This window comes from Mesoplodon bidens, assembly GCF_964165515.1.
Source record: "Mesoplodon bidens genome assembly, chromosome: 2".
NCBI classification, from domain to species: Eukaryota; Metazoa; Chordata; class Mammalia; order Artiodactyla; family Ziphiidae; genus Mesoplodon; species Mesoplodon bidens.
Window position 1 is genome coordinate 72,239,306 of NC_138177.1, and position 24,769 is coordinate 72,264,074.

The following is a 24,769-nucleotide window of genomic DNA, read 5'->3' on the forward strand; positions in this document are numbered from 1 at the left end:
CTTGGGAAGAGCACAGGTCTGGGAGCCAGAAAACCCAGACTGGATTCCCTGCTCTGACACTCAGTGACCATGTGACTTATAGCAATTCCCTAACATCCCTGAGCTCTCCTTATACATCTGTAAAATACTACATGCCCTGGTCCTACCTACCTACTGGAATGAGGGTAAAAACCAAGTGAGTTGAAGAACGTGGCAGGGTTTTAAACCTGTAACATCCAGAGCAGGCGGCAGCGTAGAGAGTGGCTGAGGACAAGGACTCCTGCATCCTTGTCCAGGTTGCATCCAACTCCAGGTTGCATCCTGGCACCTGACCCTGCACGTGTTACTTACCCTCTCTGGGCCTCAGTTCCCTCACCTACAAGCTTGTGATAATAGTGAACTTGTCTCAGAGTTATAGGGTTTGAGTGAGGTAATATGACAGGAGTACTAGCTAAGGTTGATGGAGTTCTAACTCTGTTCCCGGGCATTGTCTTATGTGCTTTGCAAGTTTCAGTTCATAAGAAAGTGCTTTAGAACACTGCCTGGAACACAGGGCTCAATGAAATGTTAGTTTAGAACGTTCACTCTATTAGTGAGGAGAGCTGGGAGGGAGTAGAGTCTGGGGTTGGGGCTGTGGCTACAGCAAGGGAGGGAACAAGCCTGACAGCGTGGCAGGCACAGGCTCACTTGACCCGTGGTCACATGCAATCTTCCCACTGCCTTGTGCGGCAGAGGAGCGTGGAGAGGAATGGGAAGGAGAGGGTGGAGGTCAGGGTCAGATGGGCCCAAGAAGCTGTGAGTTGAGGCGTAGGGGAATGGGGAGGAGGGGCAGGTAAGTGGTGCCTCCGGCGTGGGCTCTCCCTGGACATGGCTGAGGCACAAGGGCAGGGAAGTGAGCTGTTGAGAGGATGGCGGATGCTGAGGGTTTAAGAGGGTTCTGGGGGTGCTGTGGCCAAGCCGAGCTGATGCTTGGCCTGAAAGCAGGGTAGGAAAGAACCTTGTGAACCTGGCAGCAGCCCAAGGGAGCCACAAGGCCATGCCCACCCAGGGTAGGCAGAGGGGAGTGGAGACTGCTACCCTGTGGCTCCCAATGTGGGCCTGCAGTTTGGCTCCCCTGGGCAGCTGGGCTTGGGGAGACCAGCTTGGGCTCTCATCTTGTCCCATCTCTCTCAATTTACCAGGTGACAGGGGATCCTGGAGCTGTGCTATGGCTGGAAGAGATCCGCCAGGAAGTGGTTAGAGCCAACCAAGACACAAACACAGCTCAGAGGAGTAAATGGGCGGGAGTGGGGGCAGGAGTGGAGCGGAGGGGGTTGGGGGAAGCGAGGAGATGTGGGCTCAGCGGGAGCCTCCCCAGTCACCTCCTTCTCCATTTCAACCTCTTTGGGGAGGCAGGCCAGAATGAGAACAGGGCTGCTGCTTCAACCGTAGGATGGATTTCCTAACAGTCAGCTGGGCAGGAAATCCTCAGGAGTCGAGAGCCCGTAGTCCACCCACTGCCTCCTTCTGTGCCTTCCTGTGTACACTTGCCTCCTGCAATGTAGGCATGTGAAACCACATGGGGGTCAAAAACCCATCCCGTTTTCTACTGGTAGCTTGAGTCTGGGTTCCAACAATCGGCTCTGGTTAGAGAATGTTTAGTCTTGAAGTTGGCGAAGAGGGCGTGGCTTTGAGGAAAACTAGGCAAGGTCAGTACAAATAGACACTGATGTTATTTCTGGTGTGGGGTGCTGATGGTGTTAGTTTTCAGTGTCTGGAATCCATCTGTCTGTCTGTGAGTGACTGGAAGGCAGGGGCTTCATCAACTCCCCCCACTTCCTGGACTTTATTCTCCTCCTAAAAGACTGTCTTGAGGCTCTCTGACCATATCCTGCCCTGGAGCTTCTGTACAAGCTGACTTTCCTTTTACCAAGCCCCAGCCCAGCCCTACACGGCCTTCCTCCAGGAAGCCTTCCTTGATTGCTACCTTTTCCTCCAAGCACAGCTGCATGCTGCTTCTTTTCATCTGTGTCCATCCTGGGATGTCCTTGTCCCTTCCATCAGGCAGAGTGGTTTTGTGTCCTTCTCTGGATCCCTTCCCAACAGACAGAACAGGGCCTCTGGGAGGGGCTCAGAAAGATTGACCACTTCCTCCCACTGCCCCTATTAGTGGCTCTTGGTGTGGCCGCCATCAATCAGGCCATCAAGGAGGGCAAGGCAGCCCAGACAGAACGGGTGTTAAGGAACCCCTCCGTGGGCCTCCGAGGGGTGGTTCCTGACTGTGCTTACGGCTACCAGCAAGTCCTGGAAGATGCCATGGCAAAGAAGCGGCGCCCAGGTAGTGGCCTTACCATGCCCCTCCCTTCTTTGCATGCCTCAGCCACCTCTAGCCTCCTCTGAGCCTTCTCTGCTTACTTGGTTTCTGCTTAGGGGATACAGCGCTCTGGGTTCAACATGACATGAAGGATGGTACCGCCTACTACTTCCATCTGCAGACCTTCCAGGGGACCTGGGAGCAACCCCCCGGCTGCCGCCTCAACACCTCCCACCTGACTCGGGAGGAGATCCAGGTTGGCAGGCCCCTGCAAAGGAGGGGGCTCATGGATGGGAAGTTTCCTGCGGGAGAGGCTCCCACCCACCAGGACACCAAAGGCTCTCTCTCCTACTTCCGCAGTTGGCTGTCACCAAGATCACCGCTGCCCACGACCGCCAACAGCTCTGGAAGGCCAATGTGGGTTTCATTATCCAGCTCCAGGCCCGCCTCCGCGGCTTCCTGGTTCGGCAGAAGTTTGCTGAACGTTCCCACTTTCTGAGGACCTGGCTCCCAGCAATCATCAAAATCCAGGTAGCAGACTCTGGCCATCTGAGGCTTCAGGGCCTGGACATACCTGAGCTGCAGGGTTTTCTCCCTACTTACTTTTTTGCTGAGTGGAGTTGGGATGATCTTTTGGCCTCTGAACAGTAGTGGTTAAGAGCGTGGATTCTGGAGCCCAGACTACTTGGGTTTGAATCCCCGTTCCACCAGGTTAGCTGCATGACCTCAACAAGTTACTTACTCTCTCCCAGTTTCCTTATCTGAAAACTAGGAATCTGGAAATTGTAGCACCCACCTTATAGGGTTCTGAGGTAATATCTAAAGTACACCTAAACAGTACCTGGCAGATAGGCAAGAACATGGTATAAATGCTAGTTACTGTCATCATCATCACTATCCAGAGGGTATGAGAGCTGCTTTTTAGCTTCTCCAGGGGGAGAGTAAAAGATTTAGTGAGACATCAGGGTATAGACACCAGGAAGACTTCCTGCCTAGAAAAGGAGTAGTGAAGAGGTGGTGGTGGTTAAACAGAAAAGGAGTGGAATCCCTTATGGAAAGAACTCTACCTTTTCTCTCCAGCCAGCCTTTCCATTTTTATTCTCCCAACCTGTGGATGGTCCAGTGTGGCCTCTGAGACCAATCAATCCCCAAGTAACTGGGGCACGAGGCCAACTGGGAAGATAGGCCTCGGGCCCAGGCACTTTACAAGCCAGGAACAGTGGGAGCTGAGCAAACAGAGACCTCCTCAGGCAGATGTGACCTGGAGGGCCTCGTGGCAGTGTTGGCAGTGTAAAAGAGACTTTATTTAATGAACACCTCCAAATGCCCAGTGTCTGCGAAGGATGCCACTTGGCACTGGGCAAGGGTGAGAGATGGGTGTGAGAGACACAGGTGAGTGATCACATCTCTCCCATCGCAGGAACTGGAATACAGTGGATGTGAGATATTGTGATAGTAGGGACGCAGAGATAACACCAGAGAACCCCAAGGGAGACAGAAGCACAGACTGAGACTGGCCAATGGCCCTTGATTATGATCTGGGACATGTGGTGGTCATTGAGAACTCAGGCTTTGGAGTCAGAGGCTGCAGTTTACCTCTTGGTCCTGCTACTTCTGGGCACCTTACTTAAGCCTCTCCAGCACTCAGTTTCCTCATCCATAATGGTGGTACTCGCCTCATGTTGACTGTGAGGGTAAAGTAGGAAAATTACATGTAGCACTTAGTGCAGTACGTACTCTGTTGGTGGGGGCCATCACGAGACGTTAAATTTCGGGGCATTGGTCCCAGAATTCAAAACAGAACCTTAATAATCAGCATTTAGGGGTCTAAATCATAGGGATTCCTCCCTCCTGAGCACAGCCTGGCATCTCACAGCAACTCTACAGCGCAGAAGAGCCCACCAGCAGTGGGAGAGGGCACAACGTCCAAAGGCGAGTTTGCTACTGAGCCTGGATGTGTGCCGGCTCTGGCCTGGGTCCTGGGAGACAGAGAAAGGGAGAGGGGGCCCAGAGCCCCAGGCTACCTGCTCTCCAGCTAGGGGGGGTGGTGAGACTCAGAAACGAAGCAGCTTGGGTGTGCTGAGACTTTAATCTCTCCCAAGAGGTCTGACCCTGGCCAGGACCCCAGTCAGGGTCCTGACTTCTGACCAATCCAGATTTGGAGGCCTTCTCTTTAAGGAGCAGCCACGTGGGGGTGGGTAGGTGGTAAGAGCAGAGAGGAGACCCCTCTGCCTTTCCCCACAGCAACTGACAATATGTCAGGCAGCACCTGGAGTAGGAGGGGAAGGAGTGCTGAGGAAAGGCACAGACTTGGGGCTTCCTGGCCTCTAGGCTCCAAGATGGACAGCTGGTGTCATGGGGCCAAGCTGTCTCTTTTATATCCTTTCCCAACAGAAGGACAGTGTAAGTCTTAGAGGAAAGCCTGGCCAAGAGAGCTGGCTTTAGAAGGGGCTGGGAGGGACAGTTATCTGAAGGGGGATGCTCTTAACGCACCAAGCCATGGCAATGTCAGCGGCAGAGTGTTCTCCGGGGCCTGAGCTCTGAGGAGATGTTTAATGTGTTCCCTAAAAGACAGGATTTCAGTGGGTAGAGACAGGGCTGGGGTGAGGGTGGGCATAGACAAAGGTTCAGGGCAGAAGATGGTAAGGCATGTTTAGAAGAAAGTGAAATGTCTGAGGTGGTTAAAATCCTTAAGGAAGTAGGGATCAGTAGACAGATAGGAGTGTGGGGTCAGATGGTTGAGAACTTCTGGAAACTTTGGGGCTGGAAGAAACATGGTCTAAGTGGTACTTTAGGAAAATTAATCTCACACAAGCTTGGGGTGAAAGGGAAGAGGCCCCTAGGAAGGAGACCAAAACAGAAGGGAGCCATGAGATTTGTGTCTTAGGGACAGAAGGGGATGTGATTTATGGAGGAGATGGTCATTTAGACCCTTTGCAGTAGACTAGCAGTGGGGAGGGGCATCAGCCTGACAGCTGAATTACTGGGGGCCGTAGAGGGAAGATTTGCTTAGAGCTGGGGTTCAGAGCTGAATGGTAGAGTTGTAAAGAGAAGGGTGAGTTATGAGAGCATGAATGACCTGCTGCCCATATGGCCATTGGCAGAGATGGTGGGCACACAGCTCTGTGCCTGCATACACTTTCCACCCGTGCCACCATGTGCCTCTCCAGACCATGGAGTGTGTGACAGAGTGTGGGTAGTCTTTATGTGGGTGGATGAGTATGTTGGGGGGGTTATGGTACATGCTGTGGTGAAGCTGGTGAGTAGATGTATGCTTTATTAATATATTTTACGCTTGTATCTTAACAGTTGTTTCTGTGAGGAGGTGTTGCTTAGCATGAGTGTGTATGTTTGATTGCATGGTGCAAGCGTGAGTGTGTGTGGGGGGGCAGGGAGTGAGGCAGAGGGTATGATTGGCTACATGCAGATGTTTGGTCTTCCCCCTGAAGTTGGAAGTTCTTTGAGAACAAGGCCAGTTTCCCCTTCCTTCCCCCTCTACTTTCCTGCCTCCCCCCACCCCCTGCCCCTTCCCTGGAGATCCCAGGACGAGGCTTTTCCCACAGGCTTCTCAGGCCAACAGGGACCAGCTGGGGTTACCGCTTTTTCCCTTCTGATCTCAGGCTCATTGGCGGGGTTACAGACAGCGGAAGATTTACCTGGAACGGTTGCAGTATTTAAAAGCAAACACGAATGCTGTAATCAAGGTAGCTATCATGATTTGGGTGGGTTCCTGTCTCTCTTGAAGGACTCTCTGAGAACAGTTTTTAGTCCCCTCACCTCCTATGACCTCTAGAGATGGGTGGGTTGGCCTGGAGAGCGGGCCCTGACCCTGGAGCTCTGAGGCAGTGTGTCTCTGCCCCCAGATCCAGGCTTGGGCCCGGATGTGGGCAGCTCGGAGGCGATACCGGAGGCGTCTGGGCTACTTCCAGAAGAATGTGAGTGTCGTCCCACTCCTCCTGTCCCCATAACCAACCTTTGTCCATGAGACCAGAGCACAGGCAGCCAGCAACCCTTTTCCCATCTGTGTTCCTGGCAGGTTAACTCCATCGTGAAGATCCAGGCATTTTTCCGAGCCAGGAAAGCCCGGGATGACTACAGGATGTTAGGTAAACTGCCTGGTTTCCCTCCTCTGTCTGTGCAAGTGTCTGTCTTTGCGAGTTTCCTGGCTTTCAACAGTTAACAAGGTAGAAAGTCACACGACCCCACAGCTCACAAACTGGGACCTTAGAAAAGTTGTCTAGCCTTCTTAAGCCTTTTTCTGTCACCAACAGCTGATGTTCCCAACCTTGAGCGTGCCTTAGGGCCCAGGGTGGGTGGAGGAATGGGGAGATGTGCTCCTGCCTTTACAGATACCCCAATTTGATGGGAGGGAGAGGAAGGGAGGTCTAGATATCCCTCCTGGGGCCACACAGCGGGTAAGGGGAAGGTACAAGTTGTCTGTACAGGAATGTGGAACAGAGGTGGTAACAAAAGCCCCCTGCCCCACCCCAGTAAGAGATAGCCTCATCACAGGAAAAGCCCCTCTAACAAGGTTCTGTCTGTACCTCTGTACCAGTCTTAGATCTTCCTGTTGCTACCACACAAGCAGAAAGAAAGAAAGAAAGGAAGGAAGGAAGGAAAGGAAGGAAGAAAAGGATCTTTCTCCTCTCCCTAGAGTTCCAGCCTTCCCCAACTTTGCCCTCTTCCCTGACCCATGATTCCTCCACTTCCCGCCCTCTGTGGCCCAACACACAGGAAGCCAGGCGAGGGACCTGGGGTCCTCTCTGCAGTGCTAGGAAACTTGAGGAGGGGCACTTGAGGGAGCTCCATCTTCCTGCCCCACGGTTCCCAGTAGTTGAGCAAAGCCTTAAAGAGGTCCTTCTAGGCTGCTCTTGGCTCCTGTTCTTAAAGCCCAGAAACCCAGCCTTGGAGGTCCCCCTCCTTTTGGTGAAGTGGACTAGTGGTCTATCTCCAGGTTTACCTCCAGCCCATGGGTTTCCGAAGAGGTAGGCCCCTTTCCTTCCTGGGCCTGAGGCCACACCTGTGGGCTTCAAGGTTGAGTACACTGTTCAGGAATCATCTCCTTCACCTCCTTAGTCCATCTTCCCACCCTTTCCTGCCGGTAGGGGTACCATCTGCCCCTATCTAGCCATAGACACTCGGTCCATCTGCTTCCGGGCAGCTGGCTGCTTTTCCCTCCTTACCTCTCCCCAGCCTGGCCCCTTCTGGTTTTTCTCTTGCTGTTGCATTAATACCACTGCCCTGACCATCCTTGATCTCTTTAGTTTATGGTTTTTCTGGAAGAACTTGTTTTTCCCAGGTCTGTCTCCCAATTTCATTAGCCCCAGCTCCACTCAGGGCACTGCCACTTACTAGCCATGTGGCCCTAGGCAAGTTACTAAACTTCTTTATTGCCTCCATTTTATCATTTATAAAATGGAGATAATGATCAGGTATGGTTGTAGTGAGGATTAAATGAGTTAAGGTGCTATACCTGGTTGAATCCAAGATGCCATCAGCTGTCTTCCATTGGTTTATCCATTCTTCACTCCTCAAAGATCTGTCTTCCACACAGTAGCCAGATTAGTCCATTAAACCTCGTGATCTTGTCACTCTCCTTCTTAAAACCTGTCAGCAACACCCCATTGCCCTGGGGATAAAGTCCAGTCTCCTAAGCACAGCTTCCAAAACTCTCTGATCCAACCTCTCCCTGCACCTCTGACCTCACTGACCCCCAGCCCTGTCCCTCAGCACCTGCGCCCTCCGCCCTGTGTTACAGACATGATGGACTTCTAGCACTTCCTAAAACAGCCAAGTGCACTCCCTCTCAACTCTTTTTCACAGACATCAGGTCGGGTCTCACCTCCTCCTGGAAGCTTTTCTTCACTCCGCGGGTAGCCTTTGGTGGCCCGCTTTCACTTTCCCAAAGGTCCCCATGCTTGCCCCTCTCAGAGCACTAACCACACTGTAGTGAATTGTGGTTTATTTGTCTGCTTCCCTTACTGGACTGCCTTTAAGGACCAGGCCTGGTTTTGTTTATCCTCCAAATCTGACTCCTTCATTTCTTACTAGCTGTGTAACCTAGGGCAAGTTACTTACCCTTTCTGTGCCAGAGTGATTTCCTCAGTAAGTTGCAGTGTGCTGACCTCACAGGGTTGTTTTAAGTATGTTAAAGCACTTAGAACAGTTTCTGTTCCACAGTGAACATTATATGTCTTAGTTGGTATTTTGTTGTTATTCCCTGTAGCTTAGCTCATAGGCTTCTCTTTGCTCAAATATCATTCCAAAAGAAATTCAAGGAGAATCCATCTAACTCTGACCTCCCTATATTATAAAACGCATTGAACATTCCTTCTATCTGTGCTTCCCTGACGCAGACACTCCTGACAGAGGAGGGTTGTGTGAGGGTCAGGCAGGGCTGAGTGGGGGCTGATAGGTGGAAGTGAACTTGGAATGAAGGATGAGTAAGTTGGCCCAGCAGCAGTGGGGAGTGGATCAGAATAGGGGAGCCTAAACGGATCATCAGAGGATGCTAGGGCTCTGACTTTGGTGTGGGAGGTCACCGAGATAGGCCCAGGTTGGGGGTGAATCCAGGTAGGGGAAGGACAGCTCTTGTGTCATCCCTAGTTATAAGATAAGGAGCTCGGGGACAGGACTGGCTGGGAGGCTGCCCACTGCCCTCCAACTGCAGGCAGAACTAATTAGAAAATGACTGGGGTTGGGGACCTTCTAGCCTCAAGCAGAATGGACACTGAGGGAGGGATTACTGGGGAAGGGGGCTGGAGAGGAAGCCCCTAGTGAAGCCATGTCTAATCCTGGCGCCTCTTCCCTTCCTGCCAGTCCACGCGCCCCATCCCCCTCTCAGCGTGGTACGCAGATTTGCCCACCTCTTGAATCAAAGCCACCAGGACTTCTTGGCTGAGGCAGAGCTGCTGAAGCTCCAGGAAGAGGTGGTCAGGAAGATCCGGTCCAATCAGCAGCTGGAGCAGGACCTCAATCTCATGGACATCAAGATTGGCCTGCTGGTGAAGAATCGGATCACCCTGCAGGTGAGGGGCCCACTGGCCCACCCTTCTCCCAAATCTAGCTGCCTCTGGAGAGGTGATGCTGGCCATTCTCTGGTTGCTAATCAAATATTTTTTAAATGTCTGGATTTTATCACATGGCTCAGGTCCTTGTACAGTGGTCCTCTGCCCTTCTAGTAATTTGTTGGGGCACATGATATAGCAGAAAGAACACTGGACGTAAAATTGGAATGGCTGGCTCTGCTGATTCCTAGAGATGGGACTGCGGGCTGGTCATTTAACTTCTAGGTCTGTTTCCTCATTAGTAAAGTGGGAATAATGAGAGTGCCTAGCTCACCAGGCCAAATGTAAAAACAGATAGGAAAGCTCCTTAAACTGTAAGTTACCATACAAATATGCAGTGAAGGGGTGGAAGTGATTTAGTGATATCTCCACCTCAAATCTGTACAACAGTCTAGTAAGAAATAGCAGCAGAAACGAATAGACATGGTGCCTCAGTCTGGTAACCCACTTCTCTTTGGGGACTCACCCTGTGACAGCAGAGGTGCCGATGGAGTCTCGGGGCAGTAGGAGGCCCTTTCTCACCCTAGAACTATTTATCTCCCTTGGCTCATTCCTTGAATACCTTGAACAGCCCTGGCTCTTCAAGGCACTGATTCTAGACCATATGTTCTGTGCTCTGTGCTGGCCTGGGTCGGTTGTATCACCCGCTCCCCCGCCCCTGCAGGAAGTGGTCTCCCACTGCAAGAAGCTGACCAAGAAGAATAAGGCACAGCTGTCAGATATGATGGTTCTGGACAAGCAGAAGGGATTAAAGTCGCTGAGCAAAGAGAAACGGCAGAAACTAGAAGCTTACCAACACCTCTTCTACCTGCTCCAGGTGAGCAGAGGACTTTGGAAGGAGATATCTCCACTATCTCCTGAGGGTCTGAGACCTTGAGGCCTTCGCATCTGTGCCTTTACCAGCAAGTAAGGTATTCTTTCCCACAGTCCTAATGCCTTGTACCCAGGGAAAGAGACTACCTCTGTTCATTTGTCTGGAATGTTCCCAGTACCCCCCAGAAAGTGTGACAATGTTCTCTATTCCAAGTTCCAATCAGCAAAGCCTTTCTTTATCTGATCACTAGTCCTCAAGGTGCATTATCAGCTATTCTTATCTCCCCCATTTCGTACAGACTCAACCCATCTACCTGGCCAAGCTGATCTTTCAGATGCCACAGAACAAAACCACCAAGTTCATGGAATCAGTGATTTTCAGTCTATACAACTATGCCTCCAACCGCCGAGAGGCCTATCTCCTGCTCCAGCTATTCAAGACAGCACTCCAGGAGGAAATCAAGTAGGTTTTCCAGATGCAAAGGAATGGGAAGAGAATGGGTGAAGAGATGCCACTATTGGCTCCTTCACAAGGTGATGATTTATTGAGGTTTGAAGGTAGAAATGGAATCAGAAGACCTCTTTTCTCTGCCTCCTATGGAGACAAGCCATCTCCTGGGACAGCATGCAGGGAGGACATGCGCTGACATGTTAGCACAAAGGCTGAGACAGAGATAACAAGACATTCCTTAACAGGAGGGATACCAGAGCAGGCTTTAAAGAGCCAAAAGTCTCAAAAGGAAAAGCAGCTATTTTACACAGAGGCAGGAGACCAGCTTCAATTACCTCTTGACCCACAGGTCAAAGGTGGAGCAGCCCCAGGACATGGTGACAGGCAACCCAACGGTGGTGAGGCTGGTGGTGAGATTCTATCGTAACGGGCGGGGGCAAAGTGCCCTGCAGGAGATCCTGGGCAAGGTGATCCAGGATGTGCTGGAGGACAAGATGCTCAGCATCCACACAGACCCTGTCCACCTCTACAAGAGCTGGATCAACCAGACCGAGGCCCAGACAGGGCAGCGCAGGTGAGCAGACGGGCAGAGGGAGAGCTCTCTTTGATCAGCTCAGTCTTGGGCCTCACTGGGGAAGCTTGAGCGTGCTTTGAAGGTGGCATATAAATGAGCATGCTGATTTATGCAAATATGACACCAGCCCTATAGGATGAAATATGGTAGCCTTTAGACCCCCTCTGGTAATTAACATGGAACTGCTGTAAATGACACCAGACCTGGTGTGCTTAACATAGAATGAGCACAGATGAATATGCAAATGTGTTTAATTGCCATGTCAGTGCTTGCAAATGATATGTCAGATTTACTGGGAGTTGGGATATGGACTCCTTATTCATAGGAGTATAGTTGAATATTCAAATTTATAGATGAATAGGCAAATGAGATAGTGGGAGAAATAAGTTGGCCTTATAGATTGGAGGCATTAACTCAGATGCATAGGTACTAAGGAAATGGAGCCGCTGAGGAGAGTAGGCAGTGATGGTGGCTTCTCTGGGTGGCACGCAGGCATATAGGTTGGGGGTACTGCAAGGCCTGGCCCAGCCTTCCCCACCACCACAACTACCAAAGATATGCAGGGTGGCCCTCGTCTCCTCTGGTTCCCTTTAGGATCTTTCCACAGACTCCAGGTCCTCCATTTCCTCCTACACTCTTCCACCTCCCCCTGGGTGCTCCATCTCTTTCTTCTTCCACCCACATCACTCTAGTCCTCTCCGAGTCCTTTCTCTTATTCTGGCCTAATCCCCTTAAGCATATGCTAGGCTGCCCTCAGTGTGTATGTATGAGATCTTGTTGTTAGATGAATTTAGGGGGTAGAGCCTTAGGGAGGGGAGGCCATGGGAGGGGCTTCTGGCTGATAACTTGTCTCTCTCTGCCCATAGCCACCTCCCCTATGACATCACCCCAGAGCAGGCCTTGAGCCACCCCGAGGTCCAGAGACGACTGGACATCTCCCTCCGCAACCTCCTTGCCATGACCGATAAGTTCCTTGCAGCCATCATCTCATCTGTGGACCAAATTCCGTATGTGCAACAGCTGCACACCAGCCTAGGCACAGGATCTCACGAGGGCCAGGCCACAATGGGGAGAGCAGAGCTGAAGGATGCAAGCAGGAAGGGAAACTGGTCTCGAGGTGCTCAAGGGCTTCAGGAGATGGGTGGAGAATGCCCAAAGCCCCGGCTAGAGACTTGCGCTGGAATACAGCACGCAGGTCTGTGTGGGCAGTCAGGACATCACTGGGCCAGAGAAGGGAACCTCAAGTGATTATGGGGACATATTATTGTCTGAGTGTAAATGGTGGACAATATAAAACTCTTCAGTCCACAAAGTCAAAAATAAGAAAACTTCAAACCAGTAAACACTTGATAAAAGTCCTTTCCTTTCTTCAAATTTAGTCAATAATTATTTTTTGAAAACAGATGATTGAAAATGGTGAGAAGGTGGGCCTCATCTAGATCATCACTCAGCCAACCAGCCTTTCTGGTGCTCAGTAGTGCACGGGGCGAGGTGGGGATGCTGCAGAGGGGAGCCCACAGAGTTCAGTACCCTGCTCTCCAAACCTGGAGGACTGGATTAAGGATTTAAAATTAGGATTCAGAAAAGGTTGTCCTAGGACTAATAAAGGAAAGGACACAGTGAGCTGTAAACTTCTGTCCCTGACACCCTAGGAGGTGGAAATAGCTTTTAAAGGTATTTAATTAAATTTGTAGGTGGCACACCCATAATAGGAATAATAATTAAGTCTAGCATGTTTGAATAGCACTACCATTACTTTCACAGATGTAATTTCACTTGATCCTCATAAAAACCCTATGAGATAGAGAGGGCAAGAATGAACATTCCCATTTTCCAGATGAGGGAACAAACTTATAAGCGGAGCAGAACAGCCTAAGCTGACATCTCTGGTTAGTGGTGGAATCAGGACTGGATGCTTCTACTCCAGTTCATTGTGCTCCTCGGCCCCTGCTTCTAGCCCAGACCAGGCCCTTCATAGATGCTCTGTGATAACAGCCTCAGAGCCTCCCAGGCTGTCCTGGGATGGGATTCTGGCTGTGGGTGTCAGACACCTAAGGTACAGGCTAAAGGTGCCTCTGTGGGGAATGCGGGATGAATATTGGGATCTGGGGTGTTTCCCAGGGGACACTAAAGGGGACCAAAGAAGAGGCTCTCAGGCCAGGTTGGAGGCTGTGTGAGAGCTTAGTGGCTGACTGGGCCCTGGTCCTCGGTGCTGACATAAGGGCAGGAGTGAGGGACAAGGCCCAGAGATGTTTGGAGGAAGGCAGCAGGGAGCTGGCTGTGGATAGGGGAGGGCCAGTGCTTGAGCTCAGCTCTGGGGTGGCTGAGCCCGGGGAAGGAGAGGCAGACACTCAGGCCCTCACTCTGGGGTGGGTGGGCAGGGCCATAGCACACCTATTGCTTTGCCCCCAGGTATGGGATGCGATATGTGGCCAAGGTCCTGAAGACAACTCTGGCAGAGAAGTTCCCCGACGCCACAGAGAATGAGGTCTATAAGGCAAGTGTTGTCTCCCATCCCCCACCTCTTGCGCTCTCCTTTGCCCCAGTGGTGCCTGTGAACCCCCAGACTGACACAAAAGGACAGAAAACCCTATGCTGTAAAAATCTAAGAAGGAAAATATTCTCCACCATGTCAGTCGAGCCTGGCTCACCAGCAGGGCTCAGGTAGCAGATGGAAAGGCACCCAGGACATGAGTTAACAGTGGCCAACCCTGGACTTGTCAGATCTGGGTTCCAGTCCCAGCTATTGCTCAAGTTTGCTGCGTGACCTTGAGCAAGTTCCTGGCCTGCTCTGGGTCTGTTTACTCTTCTGTACAATAACGGGGTTGACGCAGGTGGTCCTTCCAGCCAGGTGAGCTGGGAGACCGGGGCTGGGGCTGTGGAGGCAGACCCCAGGTGCTTCTACGATCCTGTGCCCTCAGGTCGTAGGGAACCTCCTGTACTACCGCTTCCTGAACCCGGCTGTAGTGGCCCCCGACGCCTTCGACATTGTGGCCATGGCAGCAGGCGGCGCCCTGGCTACCCCCCAGCGCCATGCCCTGGGGGCTGTGGCTCAACTCCTGCAGCATGCTGCAGCTGGCAAGGCCTTCTCCAGGGAGAGTCAGCACCTGCGGGTCCTGAATGACTATCTGGAGGAGACACACCTCAAGTTCAGGTCTTGGGTCCTGGCATCCTATTCCTCCCTATCCCCTCCCCCTTTTCCCATCTTCTTTCACGTACCACTTCCCCTCTCAACTCCATGAGGAGGGGAGGCATAGAGGTGAAGAGTATAGTTAGTGGGTTGGAGGATAGATTGTTGGAAGGACTCCCCAGTGGAGAGAAAAGAGGACTGTTGAAGGAAGTTGGCTTGAGGGGACCACCGGGAGAGAAGGTAGAGCAGCACAGAAGGGCCGGAGCCGAGACTGGAGAGTCACAGTTGGCTTGAGCAGTCACTGGAGAGGGCCGGCGGAAGGCTGATGGGAACAGAAATGTGGCGGGTGCCGGCCCGCCCCACCCTCTCACATGATCTTCCTCTGGAAGTAGGAGGTTCATCTGCCGAGCCTGCCACGTGCCAGAGCCAGAAGAGCGCTTTGCGATGGATGAGTACTCAGACATGGTGGCTGTGGCCAAACCTGTGGTGTACATCACCGTGGGGGAGCTGGTCAACACGCACAGGGTGAGGGGCGGCAACCTGGGGGCACTGGGTAGGTGGGCTGGCCCTGGAAGGCCTAGTTCAAACTCTGCATCTCTTTTTCTCCCTCCGTCCTAAAGCTGTTGCTAGAACACCAGGACTCGATCGCCCCTGATCACCGCGACCCCCTGCACGAGCTCCTGGAGGACCTTGGGGAGCTGCCCACCGTCCCTGACCTCATCGGTGCGTGCCATCCTTGACAGCTGGGGTGGGCGGCGGGGGCCTGCAGGCAGGGGTGGGCAGTCAGGTGAGCAGGGCATGGGAACGTGCCCCCTCAAGTTTTTGTTCAGTCGGGGACGTGTGCCAGGAAGCTGGTTACACACTCTCCCTCTCTCCCTCTAGTCCTGGGATGGACAGACTTATATGGAGAAAGTGGACAAACAGTAGGGGACCCCGTACCATCATGTAAATGGCCAGTTAAATCATGCGAGAGAGCCGTGGAGGGATAGGGCCTGTCTTGGGTCTTAAAATGTGTCTCTGATGAGGGGGGATTTCAGGAGCTGTGGAATGGAAGGAAGCTGGCTTACAGGGGTGGAAGGGCAGGGTGGAGGTGGTGACAGATGGGAGACAGCCAGGAGCTCCAGGCTTGGGGAAGCACAGCCCCAGTAATGCAAGGGTGAGCTCTGTGGGTAACAGCCCTTCCGCTGGTGCTCAGGGCTGAGGGTACAGGGTGGTGCCGCAGGGCAGTGTGGGAAAGCTTCCTGGAAGAGGGGCTCATGGAGCAGTGGCCCCATCTGTGCTTAAGTGTGCTAGTCTCTCTCCTTCCTCACCTGCCTCAGGGGAGAACGTAGCTGCGGATGGGAACGTGGATCTGAGCAAGCTAGAAGTGTCCCTGACACTGACCAACAAGTTTGAAGGGCTAGAGACAGATGCTGACGACACCAATGCCCGGAGCCTGCTTCTGAGGTGGGAGAGCAGCCTCGGCCCCCTGAGCCTCCCCAGGCCAGTAAGATGGCTACTCTGGAGTGGCCATCCCACCTTCTTCCTGGGCTCTCTTATCCTTCAGAAAGTTCTCCCTGAAGCCGAATTGGCCTTCCCCTTGCTGCAGTCTCAGCTGTTTTCCTTCTGGCAGCCTCAGCTTTTTGCTCTGTCCTGTGGCTGAAGGCAAAGGAATAGTTAGGACATTGGCAACACGGTTGTTTGCATATTGTTGTGCTGTTTACCAAATGCTTTCTTTTTGTTTGTTTTTGTTTTTTTTTTGCGGTACGCGGGCCTCTCACTGTTGTGGCCTCTCCCATTGCGGAGCACAGGCTCCAGACGCGCAGGCCCAGCGGCCATGGCTCACGGGCCTAGCCGCTCCGCGGCATGTGGGATCCTCCCGGACCGGGGCACGAACCCGTGTCCCCTGCATTGGCAGGCGGACTCTCAACCACTGCGCCACCAGGGAAGCCCCAAATGCTTTCTTATACATCATTTAAACTAAGGGACAAACGGTGGGGTAGATGATGGTTTCCCTGCCTTCCAGTGGAGGAAAGAAACTTGGGTTGAGTGACTTACGTAAAGTCCCACAGCCAGTTGGTGGAGGAGCTCGTGTTCTAATTCCCTGTCCTTACGAGTGATGGTCAGGAGATGGGCATGGAGCTTTTCAACTGCAGTTCTGCAAAAGTGAGGGAGGACCCCCAGCAGGGCTGGGCTGGTCATCCAGGCAGAAGAGGAGCCAGGTTGCCACTTTGATCCCCCTGCCAGCAAGGCAGCCCCTCTGCTCACCCATTCACCTGGTAAACCAGTGAGCTGGGTGTTCAGCTCTGTCCTGCCATCAAAGCCCTTACAGTGGGGCGAGGCTAGGGGTGAGCACGCATCAGAGAGCCGCCAAGAGAGAGGTGGGTGTCAGGTGCGTGAGAGCTCAGAGGGACACCTAGGTAGGGAAAGGTCTCACAGGAGGAAGTGTGTCCTTCAGCCAAAGGACTCAAAGGAAGACCATTTGTGGGAGGCATTGTAGGCAGAGGACACAGAGGTGTAAGAGAGCACAGTGTGTTCGGAACCATGGTAGTTCTGTATCACAGACCCATCAACCCACCTCCTGGGTCTTCCTCCTGGTTATGTTCTCCTCACAACATCTACCTCCATCGCACCCTCTCTTCTTACCACCCAAGCATCCCTGGCAGCCATGATGCGGGGCAAGGTCCACTTACTCTCAGCTCCCTAGTCAGCCCCATGTCCAGACCCTCCCCCTGTCCCTCACCTCTCCTCCCTCGCTCCCCTCCTGCAGCACCAAGCAGATGCTGGCTGACATCATGCAGTTCCACTCTGGGGATTCCCTCAAGGAGATCCTGTCCCTCTCGGCCTCCAGAGAGCAGGTGAGCAGCAGGCTGGCCCACAGGTACTGTCTCGTTCGCCCCCCACCAGCATGACTGATGCCTTTCCCGGGCAGACACCTGTGCTCACCAGTAATGCGAGCTCTGGGGGGCTGAGGCCTCTGCCCTTGACCCCTTGGCAGAGTGCCAAGACTCCATCTCCCTCCCTACTCCCCATTGAAATAAGAGTGAGCCCTGCAGGGACCTCAGCCCCTGATGTCAGTGCTAGGAGTTGCTGGGGGTGCAGAGAGGCAGTCTGGGCAGGCTCCCTTGAAGAGCGCCGAAGGGCTGGTGCTCAGCGTAGGGAGTGGGCTGCTTGAGGGCCTGGAGGCAGGAGAAGGTGCTGAGTGGTGGGTGGCCAGGGGCAAGTTGGGCCAGCTGGAGTACAGACTCAGCCAGGGGCCTCCCAGAGAACAGGTGGGGACAACCAGTAGAGGCCTGTCCCAAAACGCAGGACAGAAGGAGGGAGAGAACCCCAAATACCCTGGAGCCATCACAAAGCTCCGTTGGGAAGTCGTAGCCAGTGTCTACCGGAATCCTTTATGCTGTACTCCTAGTGGGTCCCCCTTGGCCACTCTTCCTCTCAGGTGACCCACGAGGCCCTTCAGCATCTGCGAGGTTGTACACTTTGGTGTTCTTCACAAGCCACCTCACCCCGCCCCTCCCCCTCTGGACCATGGCTTGGGGGCAGAATGGTGGGGCCTGCTAGTCCCCTCAGCATCTCTGCCCCCCAGGAAGCAGCCCACAAGCGGCTGATGTGCCGACGCCAGGCCTGTGAAGCCCAGACCCCAGTGTCGCTGCGACGACACCGCTCGCTGACAGCTCACTCCCTCCTGCCGCTGGCAGAGAAGCAACAGCGTGTCCTGCGGAACCTGCGCCGACTCGAGGGCCTGGCTTTGGTCAGCGCCAGCGACGGCTACCAGGGGCTGGTAGACGAACTGGCCAAGGTAACGGCCTGGGCCTGAAGGGAGCGGGAGGGCGAGAGAGAGAGAGAGGGAGTGAGAGTGTGTGTGTGTGTGTGCACGCATGTCCATAGCGCTGGCACCTCAAGGGCAGGCCTCTCCCTGGTGAGCGCCTACCCAAAATTGTCACCAGCCAGGGGAAGGCCAAGCGATCTCCAAGGGTCCTCTTTGAAGGAAAGGTCTCAAAATTTGTCAGGGAAGGGAGTATTCTTGAAACTCTTTTTCATTAAAAAACAAGGAGCCATGGAACAGTTACTCCTCAATGGGGGAGAGGTCCTGGAAACATCCTTCAGGGGTTTGGGATGGGGTCCTTGAGATTGCCCTCCTCCTAGGGAAAACAACCTTGAAATCTTCCTCTTCCTGCTTTTCCTGAAGATCCTTACAGTGAGTTGTTCTTGGGCCTGAATCAGACCCTGAGGCTCTCCTGCCAGGAAGGGTCAACTCACCCCTCCCCTGGTGCCCCCAACCCCAGGACATCCGCAACCAGCGCAGGCACCGGCAGCGGCGGAAGGCAGAGCTGGTGAAGCTCCAGGCCACGTTCCAGGCCCTGAGCACTAAGACCACCTTTTATGAGGAGCAGGGCGACTACTACAGCCAGTACATCCGGGCCTGCCTGGACCACCTGGCCCCCAGCTCCAAGTAGGTGCTCCCTTCCTACACTTTGAAGCTTACCTGTAACCTCTCCTCCTGCCCATGTCGACCTTTGCCCCACTCTTTACCAGCTTTGATAGGGACATCTCACCCCAGAACAGCATGGTCCCTTCCTGACTCTGGTCTTTGAGTTTCACTCGCAAAGCCTTGGGTTCAAGCGCAGCCCCCTCCTTTGTCTTCCACCAGTGAGAAGTCTTCCTCGGGGTCTAATTTCCTTCCTACCAGCCACAGAGAGAACTAGTGTCTTTGGTGTTGAAGGGTTTGTTAGATAAATTCTCTGGGGCCTTTTCTTCATCAGGAGTTCTGGGAAAGGGAAGAAGCAGCCATCTCTCCATTACACTGCTGCCCAGCTCCTGGAGAAAGGTGTCTTGGTAGAAATTGAAGATCTTCCCACCTCTCAGTACGTGTCTTTGGAGGGCAGAATGTCAGACCTTTCCCATATCCTAACCTGGGGGTGGGGCTCTGGGCTGGGCACCAGGTGGGAGGGAAGGAGATGCACGGTCCCTGCCTTGAAGGAGCTGCTAGAACAATGGGGAAGACACGACATTTCCAGACAGAGTTAAGGGCAGTGGGTGTGGTCTGGCACAGTTCTAGACACCCCAAGGCAGAAGATGCTGGGAAAGCGTCCTGGTGGAGAGAACAGTTGATTAGGGCTGGGCAGAGAAAAGAGCTGAGGTGTAAGCAGAGGTAAAAGTGGGAGGAGAAAGAGAGTGATAGAGGGGAAGCCTGGCTCTGGGTGACTCACGGCACTGCCTGGGATGAGCAGCAGTGGGTGGAAGAATGCGGCTGTGGCCCTGGGAAGAGGCAGCGGGTCCCTGTTTTGAATCCTGTTCTTGATAGCTTCAGAAATGTGATCTTTGACATCACCCCTGGAGATGAGGCAGGAAAGTTCGAAGTAAATGCCAAGTTCCTGGGTGTGGACATGGAGCGATTTCAGCTTCACTATCAGGTGAGGGGACACTCCCATGAGCCCTCAAGACACCCGATGGGCTTTCGGTGCTAGCCTAAAGGTGGCAGCCTCGCCTGGCTTCCCTGGGCCGCGGATGACATCAGCTCTGTTCCCCACCCAATCCATATCGTCTATTCCTGAAGAGAAGGGTGATGGTCTGTGTAGCCCAAGCCTCTCTGTCCCCGTGCCCTGACCCAGACCCCACTGCCAAGCATCAGGAGAGTGGAGTGGGCTGGTGATGTCAGAGCAGGATTAATATTTGAAGCCCTATCACATGTCAGGGACTTTACACATTACCTCATTTAATCCTCTCCGAAGCTCTCAAGCATTATCCCTATTTTATAGGCTCTGAGACTAAAAGGTTAAGAAGCCGGCCTAAGTCATAAGCCAGTGTTCAGGGAAGCAGTGATTTTAAATCCAAATCTTTTTGCTCTGCTGTTTTGTCTTTTAAATGATTTCAAGCCCTGGCTCTGCTTGAATTGACATTTGGTCAAGTCACTGTACTTGTCTCTTGGCCTTGGTTTCCTCATCTGTGAAGGGGGTTTCAATGCCCACTTCAGTGGCCAGTGCCACTGGATGACTGTGTAAGGCTCCAATATGTTAGTGTTTTATAGACTAGCTGTATGGGCCACTGTGAGAAACCCTCAAACTTGCCTCCCTGCCCCTTCCCTCCCCCCTAGGACCTCCTGCAGCTCCAGTACGAGGGTGTGGCTGTCATGAAACTCTTCAACAAGGCCAAGGTCAACGTCAACCTTCTCATCTTCCTCCTCAACAAGAAATTCTTGCGGAAGTGACAGAGGCAGTGGGTGCTACCCAAGCCTTTCTTACCTCGCTGGATACTTTTCTTCACACTAATGCACTATTCCACTTCCCTGCAGACACCCAGAGGTCAGGACTGGGCAGGGCTCGAGGAGTCTCACCCTTTCCCCAGCTGGGAGGAGTTTGTCTACCTGGCCACAGGCAGGGACTCTAATTGGATCAAGCGAACCCTGTCTCTGAGTTTGGCTGTGTGGCTTTGAAGTCCCAGAACCCCACGGTTTTCCAGCCAGATCATAGGGCATGAACCTAGGGCCCGCCCTTTGACCTGAGTTAGCTCTTCCTCTTGCGTCTGCTGCTGCCCTCCCAGTACCACGAGCACTGCCCCAGCGGCCCGATGTCCCGCTGCCTCCCTTCCCTTCGCAGACCCCAAAGCCAGGGCTGGGCTCCCTGTCCCCACTTCCACTTCATCAGCAGTGTGTGTTCCTGCCCTGCTGAAGCCCAGGCCACTCTGCTGCTGTGACGCCTCGCACCCTCCAGCCCGTCACCCTCACACCAGGTGGACAGCGCTCGTGAAGGCCCACGTGGCACTGTGACAACGGTTGTCCAAGGCGGCCTAGGCAAGATGACCCTCCGTTAACCTCAAATCTCATTCCCTTGTTTACAGTCTCTGTTTTACATGCGGGTCACTAGGGTATTTATTCTCTCCTACCCCTATACTCTGTGCAGCCTTAATCATGGCTTTCTTTCTTTTTGAGCTCAGAGAAAGAGTTCCCATTTCCCTGCTCAAACTAATATTCATGCCAATCTTTTATACCTTGTATATAAAGTCACCTTGGATCACTCGTGTTTAAGATCTCATTACTTCAGCTTCATACGGTACAAAGAGCAGTCTTCCCCTTTTCTCACCCTCAGGATGCTTGCACCTTAGAGATGACTCTTCCAGGCAGTTTCCATAGATCTGCCGTCTTGTCTCTGCCACTGTCTCTCTCTTGTCCCCACATCTACCCAGCTTCCTGTTCCTGTGGCCCTTCTGATTTCATTTTAATAAAAGCAGCTGTTACCCCCACATCTGTTGTTAAGCCCTTATTCCACTTCCTGCAGAGCAGGCCTCCAAGTTCTGGGACAGATGTTCCCTGGTGAGCTGGGGAGCCCCTCCTGCAGCCTCCCCCAGCCTCCTGCCTGCCTCAGCTGTGGGCCCACTCTGCCTGCCTGAGCTCATCAGTGCTTAATGAGATGCGGCATTTATTCCTCTCTTCCCTCCCCCAGGGGACAGAGAGTAGGAAGGAATGCTTAGGTTTCGATTCTGCTTTTATCAGCCGCTCTGAAGACTAAAGCCAAGAGGAGGAGAAACCAGTCCAGCTTCTACTTCATCCGTTTTGCACACATTTGCTGCAAATTCTTTTCCTGAGCCTTGGGTGATGACACCAAAGGTGCTTGAGCCACAGCTCCTTAGTATCGTGGGTTCTACACTATGATCAAAATCCCGTGTCCATGAGGAAAGCCGCCCTCCTTTCCTCCCAGGTTTCAGGAAGCATGGAGGGGAGTCTGGAGGAGGGGACAGTCTATACAGACACCTGTCCTGACATCTGAACTCCCAAGCAGCTCCTACTGGGCGGGCGCACACAAGTTTGCCCGGTGCAGCCCATCTCCCTGCACTCCGTTCCATTCTGTCACTCAGGATCTGTCTTGCTGTCACATTCAATCTCAGTCACATCCTCTCCCCCCCTTAACATGTCACAGTAAAAACTTCAAGTACCGCCTCACTCTGGGTGACAGTGACACGTACCAGTGGATCCAAGTTTCTACACATGATCAGTCATCATTAAAAGTCTCACACTCACCAAATGGCTCCAACACTATCCCACTGTGATGCACCCCCCACAGTCACAAGATCTCAGCTGCAGGCACCACATGTAGAAAAGTCACAACAGCTACCGTTATTGCTGGGATATTTACATACACTTACTCCTCACAACAACTCTACAAAGGTAAGCAGTCACCATTTTTGTTTAACAGATGATGAAACTGATTCAGAGGATTAGATAACTACCCAATGCTACACAGCTGGTAAGGGGCAAAAAGTCTTTATACTCAGGCCCATCTGCTCAGATTATATTCCCTTGCATTTTTCTCTTCTCTAAAGCATTTCCACTTCCTTTACCCCACACTCTCATGCCACTTGCTTCTTCCAGGCTCACCGACTCGACTCTAGTGATGGTCCCTGATGAGCTTCAGTTCATTAAGTCTTTTCCTAACTGTTGATGCCCAATCTGAGATACAGACACTTAGCTCCAATGGTTGGGGCTATACACCAGTGCAACCTCCTCAGAGGACAATTTGGCAACATCAGAAATATAAGTGCGGGGTGCCAGGACAATGCAATGGGGGAAAGAGTAGTCTTTTCAACAAATGGTGCTGGGACAACTGGATATCCACATACAAAAGAATGAAGTTGGACCCCTACCTCACACCAGAAAAATTAAAACATCATAAACCTAGACATAAGAGCTAAAACTATAAAACTCTTAGAAGAAGCACAGATACAAATTTTCATGACTTTGGATTAAGCAATGGTTTCTTTAGACACTGAAAGCACAAACCACAAAAGAAAAAGTATTGATAGATAAATTGAACTTCATCAAAATTCAAAACCTGTGCTTCAGAGGACACTTTCAAGAAAATAAAAAGACAACCCACAAAATGGGAGAAGATATTTTCAAACCATATATCTGACAAGGGATTTATATCTACAATGTATAAAGAACTCTTACGGGGCTTCCCTGGGGGCACAGTGGTTAAGAATCCTCCTGCCAGTGCAGGGGACGCGGGTTCGAGCCCTGGTCCGGGAAGATCCCACATGCCGCGGAGCAACTAAGCCCGTGCGCCACAACTACTGAAGCCCGCATGCCTAGAGCCCATGTTCCGCAACGAGAGAAGCCACCACAATGAGAAGCCCGCGCACCGCAAGGAAGAGTAGCCCCCGCTCGCGTAACTAGAGAAGGCAACTAGAGAAAGCCCCGTGCTGGGCAACAAAAAACCAACACAGAAAGGGAGGGAGGAGGGAGGGAGGGAGGGAGGGAGGGAGAGAGGGAGGGAGGAAGAAATTTAAAAAAAAAAGCGAAACTCTTACAACTCAAAAATAAAAAGCCCAACTAAATGGGCAAAGAATTTGAAAAGCCATTTCTCCAAAGAAGATATACAGATGGCTAATAAGCACATGAAATGATGCTCAACATCATTAGTCATTAACAAAATGCAAGTCAAAATCATGAGATACCACTTCACCCCCACTAGGATGGCTAAAGTAAAATAGGTAATAACAAGTGGTGAGGATGTGGAGAAATTACAAGTCATGTATTGCTAGGGAGCTTGTAAAATAGTGGAGCCACTTTGGAAAACAATTTGGCAGTTCCTCAAAATTTTAAACATAGAGTTACCATATAAGCCAGCAATTTCACTCCTAGGTATATACCCAAGAAAAATGAAAGCATATGTGCATACAAAAATCTGTACATAAACGTTCATAGCATCATGATTCATAGTAGCCAAAAAGTGGAAATAATCCAAATGTTCATCAACTGATGAATAAACAAAAGGTGATATATCCATACAATGGAATATTATTCAGCCATCAAAATGAAGTATTGATATATGCTACGACATGGAAGAACCTTGAAAACATTATGCTAAGTGAAAGCCAAATACAAAAGGTCATATATTGTATGATTTCATTTATATGAAATGTCCGGAACAGAAAGTAGATTAGTGGTTGCCAGGGCCTGGGGAAAGGGGAGAATGGAAAGTGGCTGCTCATGGATATGGGGTTTCTTTGGGGGATGTTGAAAATATTAATTAAATAGTGGTGATGGCTGCACAACTCTGTGAATATAGTAAAAAACCACCTGACTGTACACCTTAAAAGGGTGAATTTTATGGTATGTGAATTATATTTATTTTTTTAATGTAAACATACATACCCAGTAAGGAATTTTTCCTGTGGAGACACCTGGATAAGGGAGCAAAGAGCTCTGGAGTGTTTGTTGCAGTATTATTTGTAATGGTGATGATCTTAGAAGGGCAGTCACACAATGGTACATTATTCAGCCAATAGAAATGATGAGCTAGATCTGAGTGCAATGATGTTAAAAGCTGTCAGTGGTACATGTTGTTTGGAAAGATACACAAGAAATGTGGCAGTGGTCACCTTTGGGGAGGAGGAAGTATCCTTCTGTGCTGTTCTTACAGTGAGCTTATACTAGTCTTATGAAAAGAAAAGCCAACGCACGCTACGGCTCTAGAACTGAGGT

At 51.9% G+C, this 24,769-nt stretch overlaps 1 protein-coding gene across 3 annotated transcripts in view; it reads left to right on the plus strand.

Annotated features, from left to right (window-relative positions):
• IQGAP3 (IQ motif containing GTPase activating protein 3) overlaps positions 1-21,522 on the plus strand; it is a 40,460-nt gene extending 18,938 nt beyond the window's left edge. For 2 of the 3 annotated variants that reach the window (XM_081226224.1, XM_081226225.1), the window contains exons 16-38: positions 1,161-1,251; positions 2,129-2,296; positions 2,389-2,528; positions 2,633-2,803; positions 5,893-5,976; positions 6,136-6,207; positions 6,309-6,378; positions 9,092-9,300; positions 10,004-10,156; positions 10,452-10,615; positions 10,953-11,177; positions 12,044-12,184; positions 13,590-13,674; positions 14,099-14,331; positions 14,700-14,832; positions 14,928-15,030; positions 15,627-15,753; positions 17,057-17,144; positions 17,876-18,088; positions 18,576-18,742; positions 19,053-19,154; positions 19,595-19,703; positions 20,384-21,522. In XM_081226224.1, coding sequence (XP_081082350.1) covers positions 1,161-1,251; positions 2,129-2,296; positions 2,389-2,528; positions 2,633-2,803; positions 5,893-5,976; positions 6,136-6,207; positions 6,309-6,378; positions 9,092-9,300; positions 10,004-10,156; positions 10,452-10,615; positions 10,953-11,177; positions 12,044-12,184; positions 13,590-13,674; positions 14,099-14,331; positions 14,700-14,832; positions 14,928-15,030; positions 15,627-15,753; positions 17,057-17,144; positions 17,876-18,088; positions 18,576-18,742; positions 19,053-19,154; positions 19,595-19,703; positions 20,384-20,497 — 3,162 coding nt within the window. In that variant the 3' untranslated portion in view covers positions 20,498-21,522. The remainder of the gene's footprint in view (positions 1-1,160; positions 1,252-2,128; positions 2,297-2,388; positions 2,529-2,632; positions 2,804-5,892; positions 5,977-6,135; positions 6,208-6,308; positions 6,379-9,091; positions 9,301-10,003; positions 10,157-10,451; positions 10,616-10,952; positions 11,178-12,043; positions 12,185-13,589; positions 13,675-14,098; positions 14,332-14,699; positions 14,833-14,927; positions 15,031-15,626; positions 15,754-17,056; positions 17,145-17,875; positions 18,089-18,575; positions 18,743-19,052; positions 19,155-19,594; positions 19,704-20,383) is intronic. The other variant, XM_081226226.1, reaches the window with a different exon arrangement.
• Positions 21,523-24,769: the final 3,247 nt, after the last annotated feature.